Consider the following 20629-nt stretch of genomic DNA (forward strand, 5'->3'; position numbering starts at 1 on the left):
AGCCCATCACCCACCGGGAACGAGTCCGACTTATTGCCGGCAATGCGAACCAAGCTCTTGCAACGGTTGCCAAAAGTATTGATCCTATTTGATCTCAAAGGATCCATATGTAATAATGCCGGCACCACTGCACTAAGACTGCACTAAGTGCATTTGGCTGAAAACAAATTGGATTTGTTAACGACGATCTTCATACGTTGCAAAGCCACCTAGCGGATCAGGGATGGACAGTTCGGTGGGCTTGTTCTCAGCCGCAGGATCCATGTTTGACAATCCCACTGTAAAGAAATGCAAATCCCCTCTTTAATAAGGGAGTTACTCAGACACTGATCAGATCTGCGAGAGACAACGTCTGCGCACCTAATGATGAAAACTATCACGAGAGAAACACCAGCTGGAAGCGATGGAACAATGAAAGCAAAAAACTCTAGCATGTTTTAGTATCTCGATTATTGTTGTTGGCTTCATATCCGGCATCCATTACTGTTTAATTGGTCTTATTAGAAAGAGGCATGATTGCATTACAAATTCTACAAGGGCCTGTCAGGATGGCTTCATAAGTATTCCAGTGCCGTTCCTTGAAAAACATCTGGTAATCAGTGTTTGGTGAAATTACTGTGCTCAGCCATTCATTGACCTGAGGTGTAAAACCTCGAGACTGCCTATTTGCAACAATAAACCACCATCTGCGGCCCAACCTCTCCAAGCACAGCAGAGATCACAATGCAGAAATGACTTGTGCTTAGTCTAAGTTGAGGCGAACAAAGCAGAAATAAAACCAGGAGGCAGAGTGTGTGTGTTTAGTGCTTAACATGTGTAAGCCTAATCACGTGTTAGAAAAACGGGAGTCGATTCTTCCTAAAACACGAAAGCACAGCATGCCAGCGTGATACAGTTTTAAAGCAGAACTAGCGAGGGTCTACAATAAAACAAGACACGACAGTCAATAATCAAGGTCACATTTTTCAGTCTGGCGACCAAACAACTACCTGCATTTTTTTTTTTTTTTTTTTTTACAGTGCTGCTCGACCTTGACGGCATGCCGGGTTAGAGCAGACCCCTTTTTAGCATGCAGATCACAGAATATTACATCGACTGCCTCATCTGTCTGAAGTCAATTTGATCCAGCCATTTTAGTTTTGGCGGGGTTGCGACACAATCCCTCAAAAGTGCCCATCCATCTCCCTGAAAACGTTCTGTTCTCCCTTAAGACTACTTAGCTGGAGCTTGCACTTTGAAGTCATCTCTCCGCCTGTCCAAGAGTGAGATCTGTGTGTGCACCCTTGTTTGGGTTGCACGTCTACATCTGAGCACGCTCTTACAGATTATACTGCGTGCCCATTTGTAAGTAACTGAGAGACAGCGTGTACGAGAGGAGAGAAGAAAGAGTGAAGGAGAAAAAAGAAAAAAAGAAAAAAAAAAAAGAGTGCACGCATCTGTATCCAGTCAGTGGAAAGTATGATGTGTTTGGCCTTAAGTCTGCTGTGCTGATCAGTGCAGAGGGCTCTGGTTAGTGGGGTATGAAGCCAGGAGGAGGCTGCTGAGATGGATATGGACTCCAGGGCTCCCCACTGTGCCGAGCACACACTGACGGCCCCCTTTTGGCAGCACGCACATCCGAGCACAAACGAGCTGGTCTGGGAAGGCAGTGAGGTCTCAGTCGGGAACCCCCCGTCGAGCCCACAGACCATTTCCCAGACTAGAAGGCCAGCCAGAGCTGTTTTCTCTCGGCTATGCTCTCTGCTCGGCTGACAGTTAAGCTGAGGCTACACTACACACTGCTTCAGCGCCAGTGAGGTGAGAACAAAACCATTACAAAACTAGAGAAAACATGTCACCGAAGTTCACAATTCTGTTTCTCCGCCGGCATTTCTTTTCTTTCTTTTTTTTTGGTGACATGCGAACCTGCCGCTGCTACACGAAAAGGAAAGGAGACATGAGTCCGCGCTTTTTGGAGTCATCCTTAGAACGAAGTAATAATTTAGCACTGCTAACGGTGTGACTTTGAATTTCATAGTGTTGTATGTTTGGCCACACGATGGCTGGGGAAATATAGAAACTGAACTGACAGTCAAAAGACGTGAATTATTTTCTGCTGCAGTAAGACGAGCTTGCACATTCAACCATAGCAGTCTTGTTTAACTTTAAGCAGACAGATTGTGTGTTTAACACAATCTAACACTTGAGTGTACTTTAATAATTTTGCAAGTCTCTCTTGCTAAAGAAGAAAAAACGACATATTTTAAGTAGAGAAATATGGAGTTATGCACCTACTGTACTGTACCGTACTGGTGCAACCATTATTTTAATTAATTCACTAATCTGATTATGCTTATAGTGATTCCCATGCTTATTATAGTCCTTTATTGTGCTTTTAGATTACCTGCTTGGTTGCTGGGCTTCCCTCTGCCCTTAGGAGGAGAGGGCAACAGCAACTCTAGGCTCTGATTGGGTGTAGAGGGCGTGGGTGCTTTCTGGTTCTTGTCCAACAGGGGCTTCACGTCCTCTTGGAGGACCCCAGTAGTTGCCAAGGGGGAACCGTCTTTCTTCTCTGCCAGCAGGTTTCCTGCTGCCCTGGCTGCCACCTCTTTGAGCAAGGCAGCGGAGGAGGTCATAGACACAAGTGAGAGGAAGGAACTCGCTGCTTGGTGGTCCGTAGCAGCACTGCCCGTTGACGAGGCTTGGCTCCGTTCACTGACTTTCTTGGAGAGCGCAGCGAGGGTGGAGCTAGCTGACTGCGGGCTAAACGGAGAGTTAAAGGCATCGAAGCGCACCACATCGTCTCCTCGACCACCCCCACCCAGGGTGGGCACTGCAGATGAGGCAGAGGTGGATGAGGAGGAAGATGTCGTTGAAGAGGAGGCCACAGCGTTCTTGTCTTGAAGCACAGCGTTGGCTGCTGCTTTTAACTTCTGGATTGCAGAGTCCGGGGACAGGCTGGAGCCGCAGGGCGTGGAGCAGCTGGCTGGAGGCCACTTATCTGCCACACCTGCCCATACAAAGCCACTGCCGTTGCTTGGGGTGACAGAGTTAAAGGGGTCTAGGGGCTCTTGCTTGATGTTGGTGGCTGAAGGAGCTGTGGAGGCCGGTGAGGCTGAGCCACTGTTGTTGTTGTTGTTACTGGCCAGTTTTCGGGCAAGAGCACTTAACTGCTGGGCGTGGTGGGAAGATGGAGAGAGTGTCAAAGGTGGGGCTAGACCTATTGGAGGAGAGTCGCCCCCAGCCCCTCCCCGTGATGACCGACCCAGGAGCTCCCCGGTGTCGAGTTTTAGCGACCCAGCTTCTAGGAGGCGCCGTAGGTTGCTGCTGAGGGGCTTTCCCAGGGCTCGAGATGCTGCCTCGCCGTACAATGACGATACCACAGACGAGAGCGTGTCCTGGGCCGAGAATGCACCTCCATCCAGTCCAAGAAGTTCCAAAGAGGCACGATGGACAGGCGTGGGGCAACCCAGCGAGCTGTCACCTCCGCAGGTGTCATGATCCCCAGACCCAGCGCTGACTCCAGGTCGTTCGTCGGGAGAGGAGCCCCTGGGCAGGAGGACCTCATCCTGGGTGTCTCCAAAAGACGACGACTCTGAGCGCGTGTCAGAGGCGTTCCCAAACCAGCCTTCCTCCTCCACAGCAGTGCCATCAGGCCCTCCTTCCTCATTGCTGTCCACATCTGGAAGAGGAGAGGAAACCAAAGGAAGAATTAATGAAAGTGCGTGAGTACTGTGGCAAAGGTTGCTTTAGCGAACAGTTAAGACTGATGATTATTTCACAGCTAAACAATTGCCGTACAGCTCTAACTTAGGTTTACAATTATGATGCTTAAGACAGTTAAGCTTTCACAGTCCGGCTTCTACACTGCAGAGATTAGCAAACTACACAATGCAAAATCCTAAATGGGAGTCAAAAAGCCTTTAAAAGCTGAAAAAGCAGGCAGACAACTAAAAAGACTTAAAGCCCAAATTCAACTTCTTTTTTTTTTTTTTTAATACAGTCACAAGGCACATCCAAGATGTTTGAGTAATTTAGATTTTTCTGTCTTTTTTTTTTTTTTTTAAACCTTATTTTTCCCACCCTTGGTCTGGAAGAGCCTAGTAAAGGGGTTACCATGACAACGGGTCCTTCTGGGAGGCTAGACAGCAAAGATTAGGGTAATGGAGGTTACAGAACTAGATTAATATTCATGAGCCTGCGGATACCACCAGGGAGCCAATAAGGATAGGGTTAAGGTCACCAAGGGTCATTAATATACACTTCATGTATCAATATTCATAAGCAAAACATTACAGCTTGCCAGACAAGGGCGAACAAAGAAAAGTGAATATTCCTGATACATATTAACAAACCTCCATAAGAATATGTCAAATGCACCAAGCCCGGGTGAAACAAAATGTCAAAACTGACACCTCCTCTTTGGGTTACTGAACACACGAAGCTCACGAAACATTTAACAAAAAACTGGCTGAGATTCATTAGAAGAGCAGGCACTCAAAAATGAAAATATCATTTAAGATGTCTTACACACCAACATACATTTCCAAGCACACCAAAGCTGTGTTCACCTTCACGACCCTCGCTGAGGCCCGGTGGGTCCGCTCTTTGTTTACAGGCAAAGGCAAAATCGTTGCCAGGCAACCCAGCCCAGCAACCTGTAGGGATCATTAGAGATGGCTGACATCTGGCCAGCATGGCTCGCTGTGGTCCGCAAAGGTGACCACAATCACAACCCGCTGTGACCGCTACTCTCCTTCTGCAACAGATATCAAACAGGGCCTGCACACTTCCAGATATCTTCTCATCTCAAACACATCCCCACTTCCTTTCTTACATTTTACAGTAACACAGAGGAAGATGTCAAAAAGCAGAGCAACGGATCACCTTATAATATCAGCCTTAGTGCTTTCCAAACATCCTATAGCCACATGCCTAGTAGCCTTCACCTTGACAAGATATTACAGGACGCACTTTATGGCACTGACGAGCTCGTGTGACACTTTGTCTGTTGAGACTATTATTAAGGTGAATGAAAAACACCAAAATGCACCGATTGTGAACCCAATTTACCATGCCGCTTGAAGCCATTTTACCACCGGAGTAGGGTTAACAGGAATAAAGGGAGGCAGAGGGAGAAGGAGCCAGTGAGTCATGCAGGGCAGGGCTTGACCCATTTCCATGTGACATGCGAAAAGCAGCAAGAGCCACTAATGGCTGTAATGTGGTTAGAGGGAAATCGCTAGATTACTGACCCGAGGTCTCAGCTTTGAGGCTGAACTTTCTTGCTGCCTAAGTTCAATCTTAAACCTCGGGGTTAGGTGCAGCTGCACACAACACTAAGCCACTGGGCTTCTGCCTGAGTGCTACAGTGCGCACTTCACTACCATGGCTTTGTGTGTCACAGGCGAGCCACCCCTGTGGACAGAATGACATTTTCCAAGGTCATGGTCTCCAGACCAGCTCTAAGGGGCCTTCATGCCAGTTCTGTACTTACAGCTAGTGCTACATGCCCATCGTACACATTGAGACATTCTTTGAAGAACAAACACACGTTTAATTGCTAAAGTCCTGCCCATGATTATCTTTTCCTTTTTTTCTTTTTCCCCTGACATACACATTTAACTGCTTCGGCTCCTCAACGGTGGCTGGTTTGATGATGGAGGCATGGAGATACTGGCCGAGGCGGCAAGTGTCTGCCACTGAAAGGGAACCATTTAGCGGTGTAATGGCGGGGATGACTTGCATGTTGAGACAAACAGCTGCGGGGTGCTCAGCAGTCTGGATCTGTTATCACTCACACACGGATGATTCACTGGCAAAAACGGGAGGGAGTTTTCTCTCTGGGCCACTGAGATGTATAGCGCCACCTTATTATAGACAGACAAAGACAGACCTATAAAGGGGTCCAAGTCCAGCCTGAGACTCCATTAAAGGGAGGGCCAAAGGCTTCAAGACTTCCCAGAATAAACAGTGTTGAGCTTGACCAGAGATGCACACAGAGCAGATAAAAATATTTTCATGTACAGTGTTTAGAAATTTGTTGTGCTAACCTGTCAAAGGAAGAAACCAGGAGGCTCACAGCCCGTAACTACAGCTAAAAACAGTTGGACCTTCCAGGTAGTGGAGTTGTTCATTGTTTCACCACACAGAGCTGTCAACAATCTCCAGTTGTGAACTTGGCAGGATTATTTTGGCTGAGGCTTTTCCAGGTCAGAGGGTTGTGCACGCATGTGTGTGCTTTCGTGCTCAGATGTAGACGTACAGACCGTGTGCCAGCTATATTTCAGCTAACCTTGTCGCACAGAAAGATCACTAGTTAAAAAAAATAAGTAAATATATAAAAGGAAGGCGTGTGAATTAGAGAAAGGAGAGAAGAGCAGGACACTAGAGTAAAAGGTAGGTCAAGAGGTCACCGACCACATGACTTCTGCGAGGCTGCTGACTAACATGTTCCCTCTCCTTTTTCCTCTCTCTCTTACACACACAAAGCTACTCTGTTGCTTAGCCAGGCATGAATATTGGCCTCCCCGACCCCAGGCCTGAACGGGGTAGGGGGGGAGAGGAGACGGGACAGTGAAGGAAGGAAGGGACAGATAGAGAGATGGCAAAAAGGGAGGGGCTGATCTGACTGGGCAGGCAAGAAGAGGAGGCCATTAGCCGATTAAGGTTGGAAGGGGGTGCATCAATACTGCGCTGATGTCAAAAGGAGAGTCGTGCCCATGAGCTAATATAAGAATGAGAGAGAGAGAAGGAACAAGAGCTAGAGAGAGGAGGATAGTGCAGGTCAGGGAATCACTAAAAATCGCACAGACTGCTGACCGCAAAGCCCTACAAAGTGAAATAACATGAAAGACTGTCACAACATACCGAGACTAGAGCCATCACATTTACATCACCAAAATGATTAGCCTCTCGTTCCTGCTAAGACTGGGAGGCTCATCGTGGTATGTGTGCTTGGGTTAAGGAGGTAGGGCACAGGGTGAGGCCATAGGAAGGAAGGCAGGGAGTATGGATGTGGTGAAGAAGGAGCCGGGGCAGTAATTAAGTGTCCGGCTGGACCCTGGCGGGGGTTGCCACAGCCGCGGGCTATGCTAATGAGCAAGCCCGGCGGTCAGGGCTACCTTATTAGTGCTCGCTGGACAATATGGTGGGAGAGATGCACTACTGACTGCTTCACGTCTCTGCAAATGACTAACAGTCCTCCCAAGGAGGAAGGTAATTCCATTAATTGGAACACAGTGGATCAGGATCACCTCCCTTTCCTTTTTCCACAAACTCTCACTTGCTTGATCTATGTCAAAATCATCCCCCCCCGAATTAAGAAAAAAAAAAGAAAAAAAGAAAAGAAAAAAAGTAGAAATTACTTATTTTGTTATTCATTATTACCTGTAATCAGTAAAGTAGTCTCAGTTGTGTAACCAGGATGTTAGCCACTTTGTCATATACTTTACTTTATGCGTGTCTTTTTCCCAAACACCAACCAATTTTATAAAAGTTTTCACTTTGAAGAAGAATAACAGCAAGAGAAGACTGCAGGAGTAATGATTTAACCGAATGTTAACACAATACTTCATTGACATTTATTAGAAACATTAGACTTACGTTTGATTCAACGTCAACAAGTGTAAAACACATGTAAGTCAGTACCTTTCTAAACAGACAAATCTTATATTAAAAATGTAAAAAAATAAATAAATAAAAAAAAAATCAATTAAATTTTTACAAATCCAGATCCTGGCTCTTTTGCCATTTCCCATTTTTGAATATAAAATCAAAGGTTTAAAGAAAAAGAAAGGTGTCATGTGTTTAGAGTAAGGACACATCTGTAAATCGGTTGAATATTGATGTTCCTTTGCAGGAGCAACATGACCATCACTCCATCGAGTTTATTCATCGTGTTGTTTCCATTAGGAAGTTGATGAAACATGACAACCAACAAGGCGACAGGCAATACCAGTGATTACTGAGGCGAAATGTCATACAGGACAGTATGCCTCCTATTTACATTAAATGAACTTGTAAGACTGTGCCTGTCCTTTATGTTAAGCAACACCACCGCTTAACAATCTTAAAATAATCTGTAGTGTCAAACAGGGGCAGGGCTGTTTAATGGGACTTCTTAAAATTCCAGCTCGGTTCCAAAACAAAAGGGGAAAAAAAGTGGCAACAGTGTGAAAAATGATGTCAACTGAAACAGAAAACATTGACTTGGAAATCATTTTAAACATCTGTTTAATTGATAAAATAATGTCCAAATGATTTTAATAAAAATGATCACTGAATTTAATGCCAGCATTATTCAAAGCAAAGGCGATGGAGGTGAGAAAAGGAGGCATTTGTTGTGTAGTGCTAAAAAAAAAAATACAAATAAAAACACACCTATTTCTAGAATTCACTTTTAACGTGACCTTAGTTCGCATTAGATCTTCTTAGGTTCACATTTGAGGCATTTATGGAACATCTGGAAATTTTAGCTACAGAAAAAAACCCAACCCAAGCCTGTGCTAGAAAAGAAAGTGATAGTGTAATGATCCATCTAACTATTTTTCGAACAATTAATCACAGCACTGCTGTCCTATCCTAGTCCTTTCTAGTGTCACTAGTTAATCTCGCACGCTGGTTTTAATTTCATGTATGGATGATCAAATGTATAATAACCAAAGATGTTGCTTGCCGTGCACCATTTTTAATCACGATTATATCGAACTAATTAAAAAAAAAAATCATCAGCAATTAATTTGTTTTAACATAGTTGTATTTGTGCACTTTGCTGAGACTAACTTACTTAGATTATGTATACACATGTTTTTGTACTTTTGACAGTACTATGGCTCACAACAGAAAAAACAAACAAACCCTGAACCATGTCATAGATCAGAGCTTCCCTGTAAGCAGGCCGATTACAGCGTTGTTTGGCGCTGCATTGTTAAAACAAGCATGTATCCTTCTGGTGCCTTCATAGATGCGCTAGTTACCCGTGCTAAATACACTGATGCACCCCCATACTATTGCTACTATATCACTAGTGCTGGCTTTTAAACTGTGCACTGACCACAGGATAGTTTTCCACTTTGCCCTCAATCCATCCTTAATGAGCTTGGGACCAGAGACGAAGGTGGCCTCTGCACTGCTTTTGCATGCATTGTGTTTATTTGTATGTTCCTCTACAGAGTCATGTCAGCTGTGCACTTTTCTTTTATTACATTACATTATTAGTTTGCACACGCCCCATTTAGATGCCTATTTTTTTTAAAATCATGTTATGGACCTCTTGCCATTTAACTAGTCTAGTTTTTACATGTTAAATAACTAGTTTTAAACAAATAGAAAGACCATCATAAAGTGACTAGTTTCTAGAAATCTACTGTAAGGACTGATCAACTAATTTTCTCGTGGTGATTCAACAATGTGGAGGAGAATGTGATGGAGGACACCACCGTGTCCATGTTCAACTAAGATGAGATCATAGTTTCATCAGTGAGCCCTGATGCTCTGCACAGTAGGGCTGAACGATATATCGCATTTGCGATAATATCGCGACATGATCAAGTGCAATTTTCTAACCGCAAAGGCTGCGATTATACTCTGGACATGTCCAAATTCATGGGCTGCATCCTCCTGAGGCCGCATTTGTAGACCGATTACGTCACAGCGACGCGCCGAAGGCTGTCCAAATTACTACCATATCCCAGAATTCATAGCGCGGCCCAGCCAAACTCCAGTTTCCAGCAATGGCGGCCGCTACTAAGTTTTAAAATTACTCATACTAATCTTTCTGGGTCACAAAATAAACTTTTAACATATTTTCAGGCGAGAAAGTAGCTGTGTAAACATCAAATATCTGCTCGGTTTAGCAAGATATCCCATATTTGCAAAAGTGCTTCGACGTTTTCAGAGGCGTCTGCTACCCTCCGGCTAGCTCGACAGCTAGCCGAGAGCTCGAGGATTACTGATGCGGCCAAGAACGGCACAACTCCCGGCACATCATTTTCAGATCACCGCGGAGTTTCGCTGCTCGGGTTAAACGTAATATATAAGTCACTTAGACAACCTAAAAACGTTATTGTTGGGCTTTTTTCAGTGTTTTGTTTGTTCGTGAGTAAATCGGTTTGGCTGAGATTAAAGTTATTAGATTAGATAAAATAAAACTTTATTAATCCCCCGGGTGGGTTCCTCCTTGGTTTTCACACAGCTGACTAAACGTCAAACAGAAAACTGATTAAACAGAAGTATGAGACAGTCGAGAATTTACACCAGTGTCTGGTTATATTTTAGATAGCAAGAAGCAGACGGCCGAGTTTATTAAACTCCACCGAGACAGCGGTGACGCTAATCAGAAGGCTAGACCGTCCAATTTCACGCCTTTAAATTTTAAAGGCGTGTTTGTGTGTGTGTTTATACAATTGCTATTATGTTTGCACTTTATGTGTAATGTTACTGACTGCAGAGATCAGTAAGATGTGTGCATTTTTTATTTATTAGTTTTATTTATTTAATATTATTTTTTAATTGAATGACTGTCTAGTAGTTCACAGATGTCGAAAAACTGAGTGTGGTAAAGCCACTGATTTTTTTTATGTATATTTCTGCAATCTGCACATTGTACTGACTTTCATTTTAATGTTTACACCAGGGTTCCTTGTCAGCACTTTATGCTCAGATGTTTGTAAGCTAAAAATAAACTATTGTGTATGTTCAAATATACTGTTGTGATTGAAGAAGTTAAATAAAAATGTCAGTCATCAATTCATGCATCACCTCATGTCATCATAACAGAGGTCTGTCTTCCAGGAAAGAACAGTTTAAAATTAATGTAATATAGTATTGGCCATACTATATGATGTATTGCTTGTCTTTGTTTAATAATACAGAAGACAAAGACCTTAAAAAATAATCGCATATCGCATCGCAATCGCAATATTGGGGCAAAAAATCGCAATTAGATTATTTTCCATAATCGTTCAGCCCTACTGCACAGATGAAGGCATCATCATCCTGGAAGAAACCACTCTCATCTGGACACAAACATTTTATCATAGGATACAAGCACAGCTACAAATCAACTTTTTATTACAGCCATCCTCTCCTCCAAGCGAACTGAGGGACCCAAACCAAAACATTCCCTCAGGGGTCACGGGTTAGAATTTTTTTTTTTTTTTTAGGAACAAGATATTCACCCTATAGTAACACGATGTCTTTACATGACATGTCATCCCATGTATTAATGAAGATTAACATTAGACATTCAGATATTCAGTTCAAAAATGATAAAAATCCGGAATCGACGCCTCTCCAGCTACCTGCACTATTCCACCCAAGTGTTTGTGTCTGTGACAAAGACATAAAGAGCCCATCTTTCAGCTGGAATCTGAGGTGAGGTGATACTCTCAGTAGGGATCAGGGTTCAGACAGCAGTGCTATATATAATGGTGGTTGAGTCGTATTGAAATGTAGCGCAAATTACCATCTGTGTATTTTCGGCCTTGGCCTCCGTGGTTTGTGGGTACTTTGGGCGGCATGCCAGAGGTGAAACAGGAAGGAGAAGTGTTCTTGGAAGAGAATGAGACGACTGAGAGCCCGAGACCTCTGAAATTCCTCAATGCAGATGAAGTGCACTTTACATCCTGGTTTATTTTTCCCTTCCATTTTTAGCATCTCACGTAGAAAAGAAAAAAAAAAAGTTCTTGCTCATAACCTCAGATGTGTACTCGAAGCTATGTGCCTAAACTGCTGGAGGGAGACGTATGTATTACATGCTGCAGCTTTAAGCTGAAACATTACAAGTTCATCCCTAAAGGAAAGAAATCTTTATTATAGTCACTTTAAAAGTCAACTTAAAATGCAAAAAAAAAAGTCAATGTGACACTAAAATGGTGCAAAAACATAAAAAGGAGCAACACCCGGGGCAAATACTTCACTCCTTTTGGGGTTAGAGGCGGTCAGATGGTGTCCGAGTTTAACGTGAACTGTACAGGGTCCTGCATAAAGCTGTAGCCCTGAACTCTAAATAATAACCAACAAAAGGTGCATGTGAGAACGCAAATGTCCAACATTCATATTTAAAAGCAGTCGTTTTCTCAGAAGCAAATCCTTCTTATATATTTAATTATGATGTTTAAAAGAGCAAACATTTCAGTGACTGTTTTTAATGCAGTATGAGATTCCTGCTTAATCGTCACAGTGCACATTACCTTTTGATGGCAGTTGGCACGGCCCCCCAGGCAGGCAGGCAGACATACACAAAACATAGGATCCCGACAAGAAAAACAGTCATTTTAGCTTGAAACACACTGCTGATTGGTTCGCTTGTGTTCATGCGTGACCTTTGTATTTTAACAGGTTAGTTTGGATCTGATGTTACGTGTTATAGCACAAAAGTGAGGAGACAATTTGTGCTTTCTATGAGGTCAAAGTGACTGGTTTTGCCAGCAGAGACAGGGTGGTTTTGAAAAGACTGATTTCTTTTCAAGTGTGTTATTTCCACAAATCAATGAACTTTGCCAATGCTGCCACGCATGTCGTTATAACATGTGAAGTTGTTCCTTTGTTGTTTCACAGGCAATGTGTCTCACTCTGTGCTGCAGGAGAACTTCTGGGATCGACGAGAGACGACTTACGCAAACAATGGCCAGCTTTATTCGAGAAAAGCTTTATGTAGCTCAACATCAAGTTATTTCAATACAAATACTCTCCAATCCTATATATCGTTTGGAGAAAAAAAACCCCATACAAACACATAGGTCTTGACTTGATTCTACTGACAATGTGCAAAGTTTATATAAGCAGTTGCTTATGACAGCTGAACATAAGTATCATAAATGAATGTACTTAAAAGAAGTGTGAAAGTTTGGCTTAACAAACTTTGTTCTAAACTAGGGATATATCAACACTTTTAGCCCTTTATTATACAATCTTTGATTAAGCACAAATTAAAAATCATCAAACTCATGAGACAACCTTTAATCTTGTAAAGGAAACAGTTTAAGAAATGGATAAATGAAAGCACACACATACACACACACACACATCATTTCAGAGGTCTTTGTAGCCCGCTGCACAAATATCAAGCACTGCATCTGTACAACACAAAACTGATGTGACAACAGACAAACATCAGTCACCATCAGCATTCATCAATAGGCTGAAGCAGTCAACCAGGTGAATATCTGCCAGTATATTGGCCCATATTTCTACTAGAAATATAAATTATTTTCTGCTAAATGAAAACCAATTTAGTTTAACTTCATATGAGTTAATAATGCCCCAAAAATGCACACACACGCACACACTTCAGAACACCATCTGTAATTGAAAACCGAAAATACCCCACTAAATGTTAAAACTGATCATTATAACAATAAACAGCTCAGGCTTGTATACTAACTGAAGTACCCAGTGAGAACAGGCCAGGGTCTGCTATCTGTCACTGTTCAAAGAACCAGCTTAGAATATGTGAAACATCTATTCCACATGAAACTGTCAAATCGCTTCTCAACTGAGTGGGCAAAAGGCAGGCATTTTCTAATCACCATGCCTATACTATCAAACACTCTCAAGGTTATTGCATTTTAAGACTTTTTTTTCCTTCCTGTCTTGAAAAGGTTGACAAAGAAAAGCGCTGGGGAAAAAAAGAAGAATGAGAAAAACTCTAGTTAGTGTGTTGCATTCGTGTGTTATTGTGCAGACTAGACACGCCGATTTCGATGATCTGAAATCAGTAATGGATTGGATTTATATAGCGCTTTTCAAGGCACCCAAAGCGCTTTACAATGCCACTATTCATTCACTCACTGGTGGAGGCAAGCTACGGTTGTAGCCACAGCTGCCCTGGGGCAGACTGACAGAAGCGCCATCGGCCCCTCTGGCCAACACCAGTAGGCGGTAGGTGAAGTGTCTTGCCCAAGGACACAACGACCAGGACAGAGAGCCCGGGGATCGAACCAGCGACCTTCTGGTTACAGATGCGCTTCCCAACCCCCTGAGCCACAGTCGCACATAAATATGTCCGTAAATATGTTGCTTTTTTCAATGTGCGTCTGGGCCAAAGCACGTGCTGCTAGATATTTGGCACTATGAATCCAGAGCAGGTAATGTGAGGTGTTGAAACTGCATTGATGAAACGAGAATGCAAATCATTCCATTCAATCATTTTATCAATATTCTGGAAAACGAATCAAGTAAATGGTTTGTTTTTTGGAGTTTCCTAAACATCTGTGTATATTGTTTACAGCTGTTCAGATGGTATAGAAGGCTAGATGCAAGCCCTGCTGAGAACCTGTCCATTCTGTGAGAGCAGGCCATTATACTGGCACATGCATTTTAAATGTCTTGCAACCGCAACCTCGTCTTACTCTGACGAATGCTTTATGTTACTGCGCCTTATTAAAAGCTCTTACCATTATTGTCTGCTCCACAGCTCATCTTTCTAGATCCTAATTTAGTAAACTGAGAGCTCTGAAACAACATATAGATGGTATCGTTCCATTTATACCATCAATGCCGCCTGATGCCCAGGAAGGAATGATTGTGGTGACTTTTGCATACTCAGCTATTCAAACATTGTAACAAGATGCCAATTATCTACAAATAGTTAACTGAAAGGCAACAGTACTTCAATGTCCTGTCCTTAAGTAATAAGGGGGGAAAAAAATCCAGTGAAAAACTCACATCGGCTCTGAGAGATGGGGTCGAACCTTCATTTAACCCATCTACTGCTCACTGAGGCCTCATCAGAGATGGTGTCAGTGGAAGGGTGGTTGTCAAGAAGGAAGGGAAACAGGAAGAAAAGGTTGAGGTATGCCAAATTATACAAAAATACCTCTTTTCCACTAGCACCTACTCGACTTGACTCAACTGGACTTGTTTTTAAGGTTTGCGACATAAACAGAGTGCATGTCATGAGATCGACTACTTTACAAAAATCAAATTTGCCATTTTTGAAACCGATGGAAATGGCTACACACAAACCAACACTGCAGTAATGCCAAGGTACAGATTTTTTTGAGCAGCAAGTATACCATCGCCTCAATGTCCTCCATTGTTGTGTTTTGTTTGTGTCACATACAAAAAGACTTTCAGGCCACTTTGCTGTGACAGCCCCACCCACACTTAAGTGGGACTTGGATTGTGGAAAAGAGTTATAAGTGGACTGAGAAATCAGTGGCAGCAGGTGTTATGGAGGGATGAATCCAAATCTGAAATGTACATTTCTACTAATGTAGACCAGTTTACAAATATAAAACTGTCTAAGTAGTTTACCTTTACCCTACAATTTTAGCACAAATAACAATTAGCTAGCTGCCACCAGTGCAGGCGCAGTGGAAACGAGTTCTCTAACTGCACACGAACGTAAGGTGCAAATGCTGACTGCCTATCAGATAATCATTAGTCCTTGATCAAAGACTTCCCTTCATAATGAGCTTCAAAAGTTTCAAAAGTGTCAACAGAAGCTAAACTGCAAAGACATGACTGTCACTTTGTTAATATCATTAATGTCAGATAAACGTAGCTGCCGCGATTACGCTCATCAAATAAAAAGGAGTAAAGGATACAAAAACACGCTTACTGTTCAGTGGATGAACTTGCTTCCTATAGTGGTGGATATTTTGTGTATGTTATGTTAAATTAAAACCTGAGATCATTTACAAAGCTATGATATGGATGCAAAATATGCCATACATGTTGAATGTCCTTGACTTAACATGTTGCTACTGAAACACTAGCCACTTGAATAGACTTGACTCTGGCTAGATACATAAAAACAACAAAGAAGGACATTCGAGCTAGGAGAGGGTTTAACTGACTAATTTTAAAAAAGAAAAAAAGAGAGAAATTAAGCCAGGATATTTGGATTTTCAGGGCTCTGGTTTAAACAATTAAGAGGGCTGTGTCAACTTCTTAGCGGCCGTGGGTCAGTTGATGATTTTAACTGTCACGCTTTGTGCCAATTTTTTATTTTAATATGAATGGCATCTTCTTTGCTTGTAGTGTTTTTAGTAGGGATGAGTCATGCTTTTCTACTGAATCTGCTTTATGCGCGCTGGTAAATAATCTAAGCAGCCATTTGAAAAGAACATCTCAAGTCTGACAAGGCTGTACAAAACCCCTCTTATCAGTTAAAGTAATTATATGGGGTGTTCTATACAAAATGAATAAGAAAAACCATCAAAAGCTATAACTATTGTTCACTGCTCCAAATGTGATAACGCCACAGCTTTTAAAGAGAAGTGCCAAATGTCAAGGTTCAAATTTACTATTCAGCACCTTTGCGGTTTGGTTTCCCTAAATATAATTTAGTGGTTTGTTTCTTTGCGTGGCTCTGTGTAAATTTCACGGCAAAATAACAATTTCCACAAATTTGAACAGGTTGAGGTCTTTAAAAACTAGATGTCAGTAAGTAATCATCTAATCCCAGCAATAATAAAACTACTGACAAGCCGAAATTGCTATTTGGTTAAAGAGGTATGGAAGGAGCCAACTTTATTTTGTTTTATGTTGCAATATATTGTTTTATAGACCATTTTTTCTAATTTGCATTGCTATAGTCTACTTGTAGTCCTCCTTTGGGTAAGGCACTGCAATATGGCTTTAATCTCAATACAGCCGGACTCTATGCAAAAACTAAATTTATGAACCATAATTTAGTACTCCATTTTTTTGTGGAGAAAAGCCAGATGGCAGGTCTATGTGAAGTCAGCCAAAACGCAAACCTTTCATTTTTGGGGGGAGAGAAAAAAAGTCATAAGCAATTCAAGAGCAGGGCTTTAACAGCATCACTATTATTTAATTAGGAATAACTGACTTAAGAACAACATTAATCAAACTCATTTCAGTTCATGGGCCACATGCGCTCAGCCCAATTTGATCACAAGTGGTTCGAAATATAGCATAATGATCCATTTGTGTTATTTTTAGAGTAAAGAAGAGCAAGTACATTCTGAAAATGCTCACATTTAATAAACCATCCATTTACAAACCGGATGACAAAGCACCTGGAAGAAACACAGTCTGATGTAACTACAAACAAACATCATAATTCAGAGACACACATTGGCCCAGCTCCTTAGTTTAACCACCTTAATATAGTGTCATATGACAGATCATGGGTAATGTCCTCGTTTGGGCCTCTTACTTGGGAGTGGGCCTTGTAATTGGAAGGTTGCCGGTTCGAGCCCCGGCTTGGACAGTCTCGGTCGTTGTGTCCTTGGGCAAGACACTTCACCCGTTGCCAACTGGTGGTGGTCAGAGGGTCCGGTGGCGCCAGTGTCCGGCAGCCTCGCCTCTGTCAGTGCGCCCCAGGGTGGCTGTGGCTACAATGTAGCTTACCATCACCAGTGTGTGAATGTGTGGATGACTGGTTGTGTAAAGCGCTTTGGGGTCCTTAGGGACTAATAAAGCGCTATACAAATACAGGCCATTTACCATTTACATTACTGTAGACAAGCATAGCAAAATAAAGCAAATATATAATAATTTTTAAAAAAAAAAACACTGAAAGAAATAAAAATTATTATATATGAATTATATATGAAAATGACTAACCCCCCCCCCCCCAAAAAAAAAAATTTTATACTACAAAACAAAGTACAACTTGTAATAATTCTTCCTAGTACAAAGTGCAGTGAAGTAAAAGGCCCAGTCACACTGGCAATCACGCTTTAGATCATCCGCTTCATGATCGATCACAATTCACATATTATTGTAACGTGTGAAGTACAGAAGCAGAGTGATGAGCTTCGGTTGGTTTACAGTTATAACGTACACAGGAATTAGTGACAAATACTAAGGTTTTGAAGTATACTAATTTCCAAACTTGCAACAGCATCCCAACTCCTCAAATGAAATACACAAATTCCTCACGCATTTGCTTGTCTGCATGAGGCAAAATTGTCACAAATGGAGCGCAGATTATCATTTCATGTGGTGCTGAAAACGACCAATAATAAGCCACTTGACACACAAGTCAGACGCCACCAATTTTTCTTCCGCTTAAAACAAACTAACCTCGTTCAAACCGAGGCGTGCGTGTTGCGCTAACTTTCAGAAGAAGCCAGGGTACATTCTTTAGAACAAGTGTGAAAAGAACAGGCCATCACCCTGCTGCGTAGTTTTCTGGCATACTGAAGCTCCTCACAGAGGTGATTGTGTGTCTGTGGAAGAGAAGTGAGAGAGTGTAGGAGGGTGGAAGGTGGGAGTGTGTACAGCGTCCATGTATTGTTTGTAAATCACCCTACTGGCAAAAGGGACACTTGGCTCTATAGCAGCCAGTCCACCCAGGGATACAAAGCAAGCTCTGGTGTGAGGTGGAGAGGAGGGAAGAGTGAGAGGTAATTCTATATGTGCATGTATGCATGTATGTGAGAGAACAGTGTGTTAGAGCGATGGAGACAGCATCTATTAGAGACACTCAGAAAGGACGGCAGGGGAGAATGAGCAGAGGAGCGAGGAGGACGAGGGGGAGGGAGGGAATCTTGCGAATGGGGGGTAGGTGGTGGGGGGTGTCTTTTTTTATATGGTGGTATTGGTTTGAAGGCTGTTTGGCAGAGGCGCCCAAGGCAGTGCTTGCTTGGATTTTAGCCTGTCACTTAGGACAGGGACACTAATCAGGATTGGTCCTGGTTCCTACCCAGGAAAAGGGGGAGTACTTTCAGACCATTACTTAAGAAAAAAAAAAAGAAAAAGGAGGGGAGAGGAGCAAGAAAGAGAGAAGAACTGCTGTAGCACAGCAGGAAATGCTAACCGCTAGCCTCATTTACATGCAGGTCCAGGGAGAATGGGGGGGGGAGGCTTATTCCGTTTCCAATCTCCATGTTAAATGCTGGCCAGGGCAGCTGATGGGAATGAGAGGCATTGTTCGCCCCATGCTGCTCTTCCCCCTCTCCATTACACCAATACCTGCCTCTCTTTCTTTGTGGCATTAAAAAAAAGGGGGTGGCACTGCTTTAATAATTTCAATCTCGACCTGAAATCCATATGAACCTCACAAGGTTTGTATGTGGCTGTTTACTTTGTGCAGACTGTGTACTGCAACCAACCCTCATAGGTCTATCTGTTCTGTCATAACCAGGTTGTGACCCGAGGCTGCCGCATTCAAAGCCATCCTTCACCCACTGAGTCTGTTCTGTGGCATAATGATTGCTATGACAACCATCACTTAAAGCCACGGGTAGGTGGAGGAGAGATGTCAGCTTCTCGTCTACTCTTCTGATGATCTCATTTCTGGCTGGCAGGTACAACAAGGTCAAACCACTGAAACTGGAAAAGTGGCTGCTTGCTACATGCAAATGACAGAACCGACTTTCCAAACAATTACACTGCCCAGTCCAAAAATCGACGTGGGGCTAAGCTGCGAGAACCACAAGGTAGGGATACGAAAAATAAAAATAAAAACCACAACAACAACAACAAAAAAAACAACCCCAAAACCAAAAATAATAATATCAGGGGAGTCGGAGAGAATGAGACGTAGAGGGAGGCACGGCTCTCTGGCCAGCTATGAGCACAAAGTCTGACTGTGCGTGCCAAATGAGGTTTTAAAAAGGTTTTTCTGGGAGGATTTGGGCTAATCTAGAAAACCTTCTGGAGGAAGTGCAAATACATCTGCCGCTGACCACTCCCCTGTAGAGTACGAGGGATTAATGGCATGGCAATCTGAACCAACATGGACCTCGGTCAAAACACTGGTGGGGTGTGGGAACATACGGGCAATTATGAGCTGAGCCACCTGATTCTGTCTTTTAGCTTCCCACATCCGACCGCTGGTAACTTGACTCGACTAATTTGTCCAGCTTAATTTGTTTCTACTTATGGTTTTGGCTTCTTTAAAAGAACCATAAGCCACTGGACTCTGCACTCAAAAAACATCCACTTATTTGCTAATCTCTTTAGAATTGTAAGGTCGGAATCAAGTGAGCATGTGCCCTTGGTTAACAATGAAAGGCAAGATATTTGTTTTAATACGCCAGAAGATGAAACGACTAAATAGCAACATCGTAAATAACCTAACGCCGCCCTGACAATGTCTTTCTCAGGAGATGCCATCACATCAGTGATTTTAACTTCTCTGGATTTTTGTCCCACTGCCAAACACTTCCACACCCTCTTTTAGAGGTGATATATTGTTTCCCTAGAGAGCTGTCACTGCCTTATGGTCTTACTATCCTGTGTCTGTGACGGACCCCCCCTTCTGTACTTTTAATCTTCCCATAAAACTGATCCTATGTCCCAAAAAGCTGTGAACACACAGCTGTTAGACCAGCTAGTTAAAGACATTAGCCCGCGTCGTGCTCGTGTCTGCCCAAATGCGCAAAGACGAAACGCGTCCGCGCCAAATGGAGGGAGAGGGGTTAGCCTGGCTGGTGCGCTGAAGGCTAACTGAAGCCAGGCTGTGCTTCAGAATGTCTGTGTGTGTGTGTGTCTGTGTGTACGAGGCCTCCTGCCCTCTTCTACCCACACAGGAAGTGAGGTCATCCCATAGCACTGTGCCGTGCCGAGTGCACTCAGCAAGGGTGACAAAGATCAACGTGTTGGCCAGCCCACTAGGAAATATACGTACATTGAATTACAGAGTTTTAAAAGGCAGCTTTGTGGGTAATTAATGCGTAATATACATAAGCAGTAGGATCTGTATATAGACAGTTAAAAAAAA

At 42.8% G+C, this 20629-nt stretch overlaps 1 protein-coding gene across 3 annotated transcripts in view; it reads right to left on the reverse strand.

Moving 5' to 3' along the window:
• The window catches only part of znf827 (zinc finger protein 827), a 73237-nt gene that overhangs the window by 45474 nt on the left and 7134 nt on the right, over positions 1–20629 (reverse strand). For all 3 annotated transcript variants that reach the window (XM_013909284.1, XM_005726949.1, XM_005726948.2), the window contains exon 2: positions 2384–3661. In XM_013909284.1, coding sequence (XP_013764738.1) covers positions 2384–3661 — 1278 coding nt within the window. The remainder of the gene's footprint in view (positions 1–2383; positions 3662–20629) is intronic.

This window comes from Pundamilia nyererei, unplaced genomic scaffold (assembly GCF_000239375.1).
Source record: "Pundamilia nyererei isolate P.nyererei 1_Seehausen unplaced genomic scaffold, PunNye1.0 scaffold00022, whole genome shotgun sequence".
Classification (NCBI taxonomy): domain Eukaryota; kingdom Metazoa; phylum Chordata; class Actinopteri; order Cichliformes; family Cichlidae; genus Pundamilia; species Pundamilia nyererei.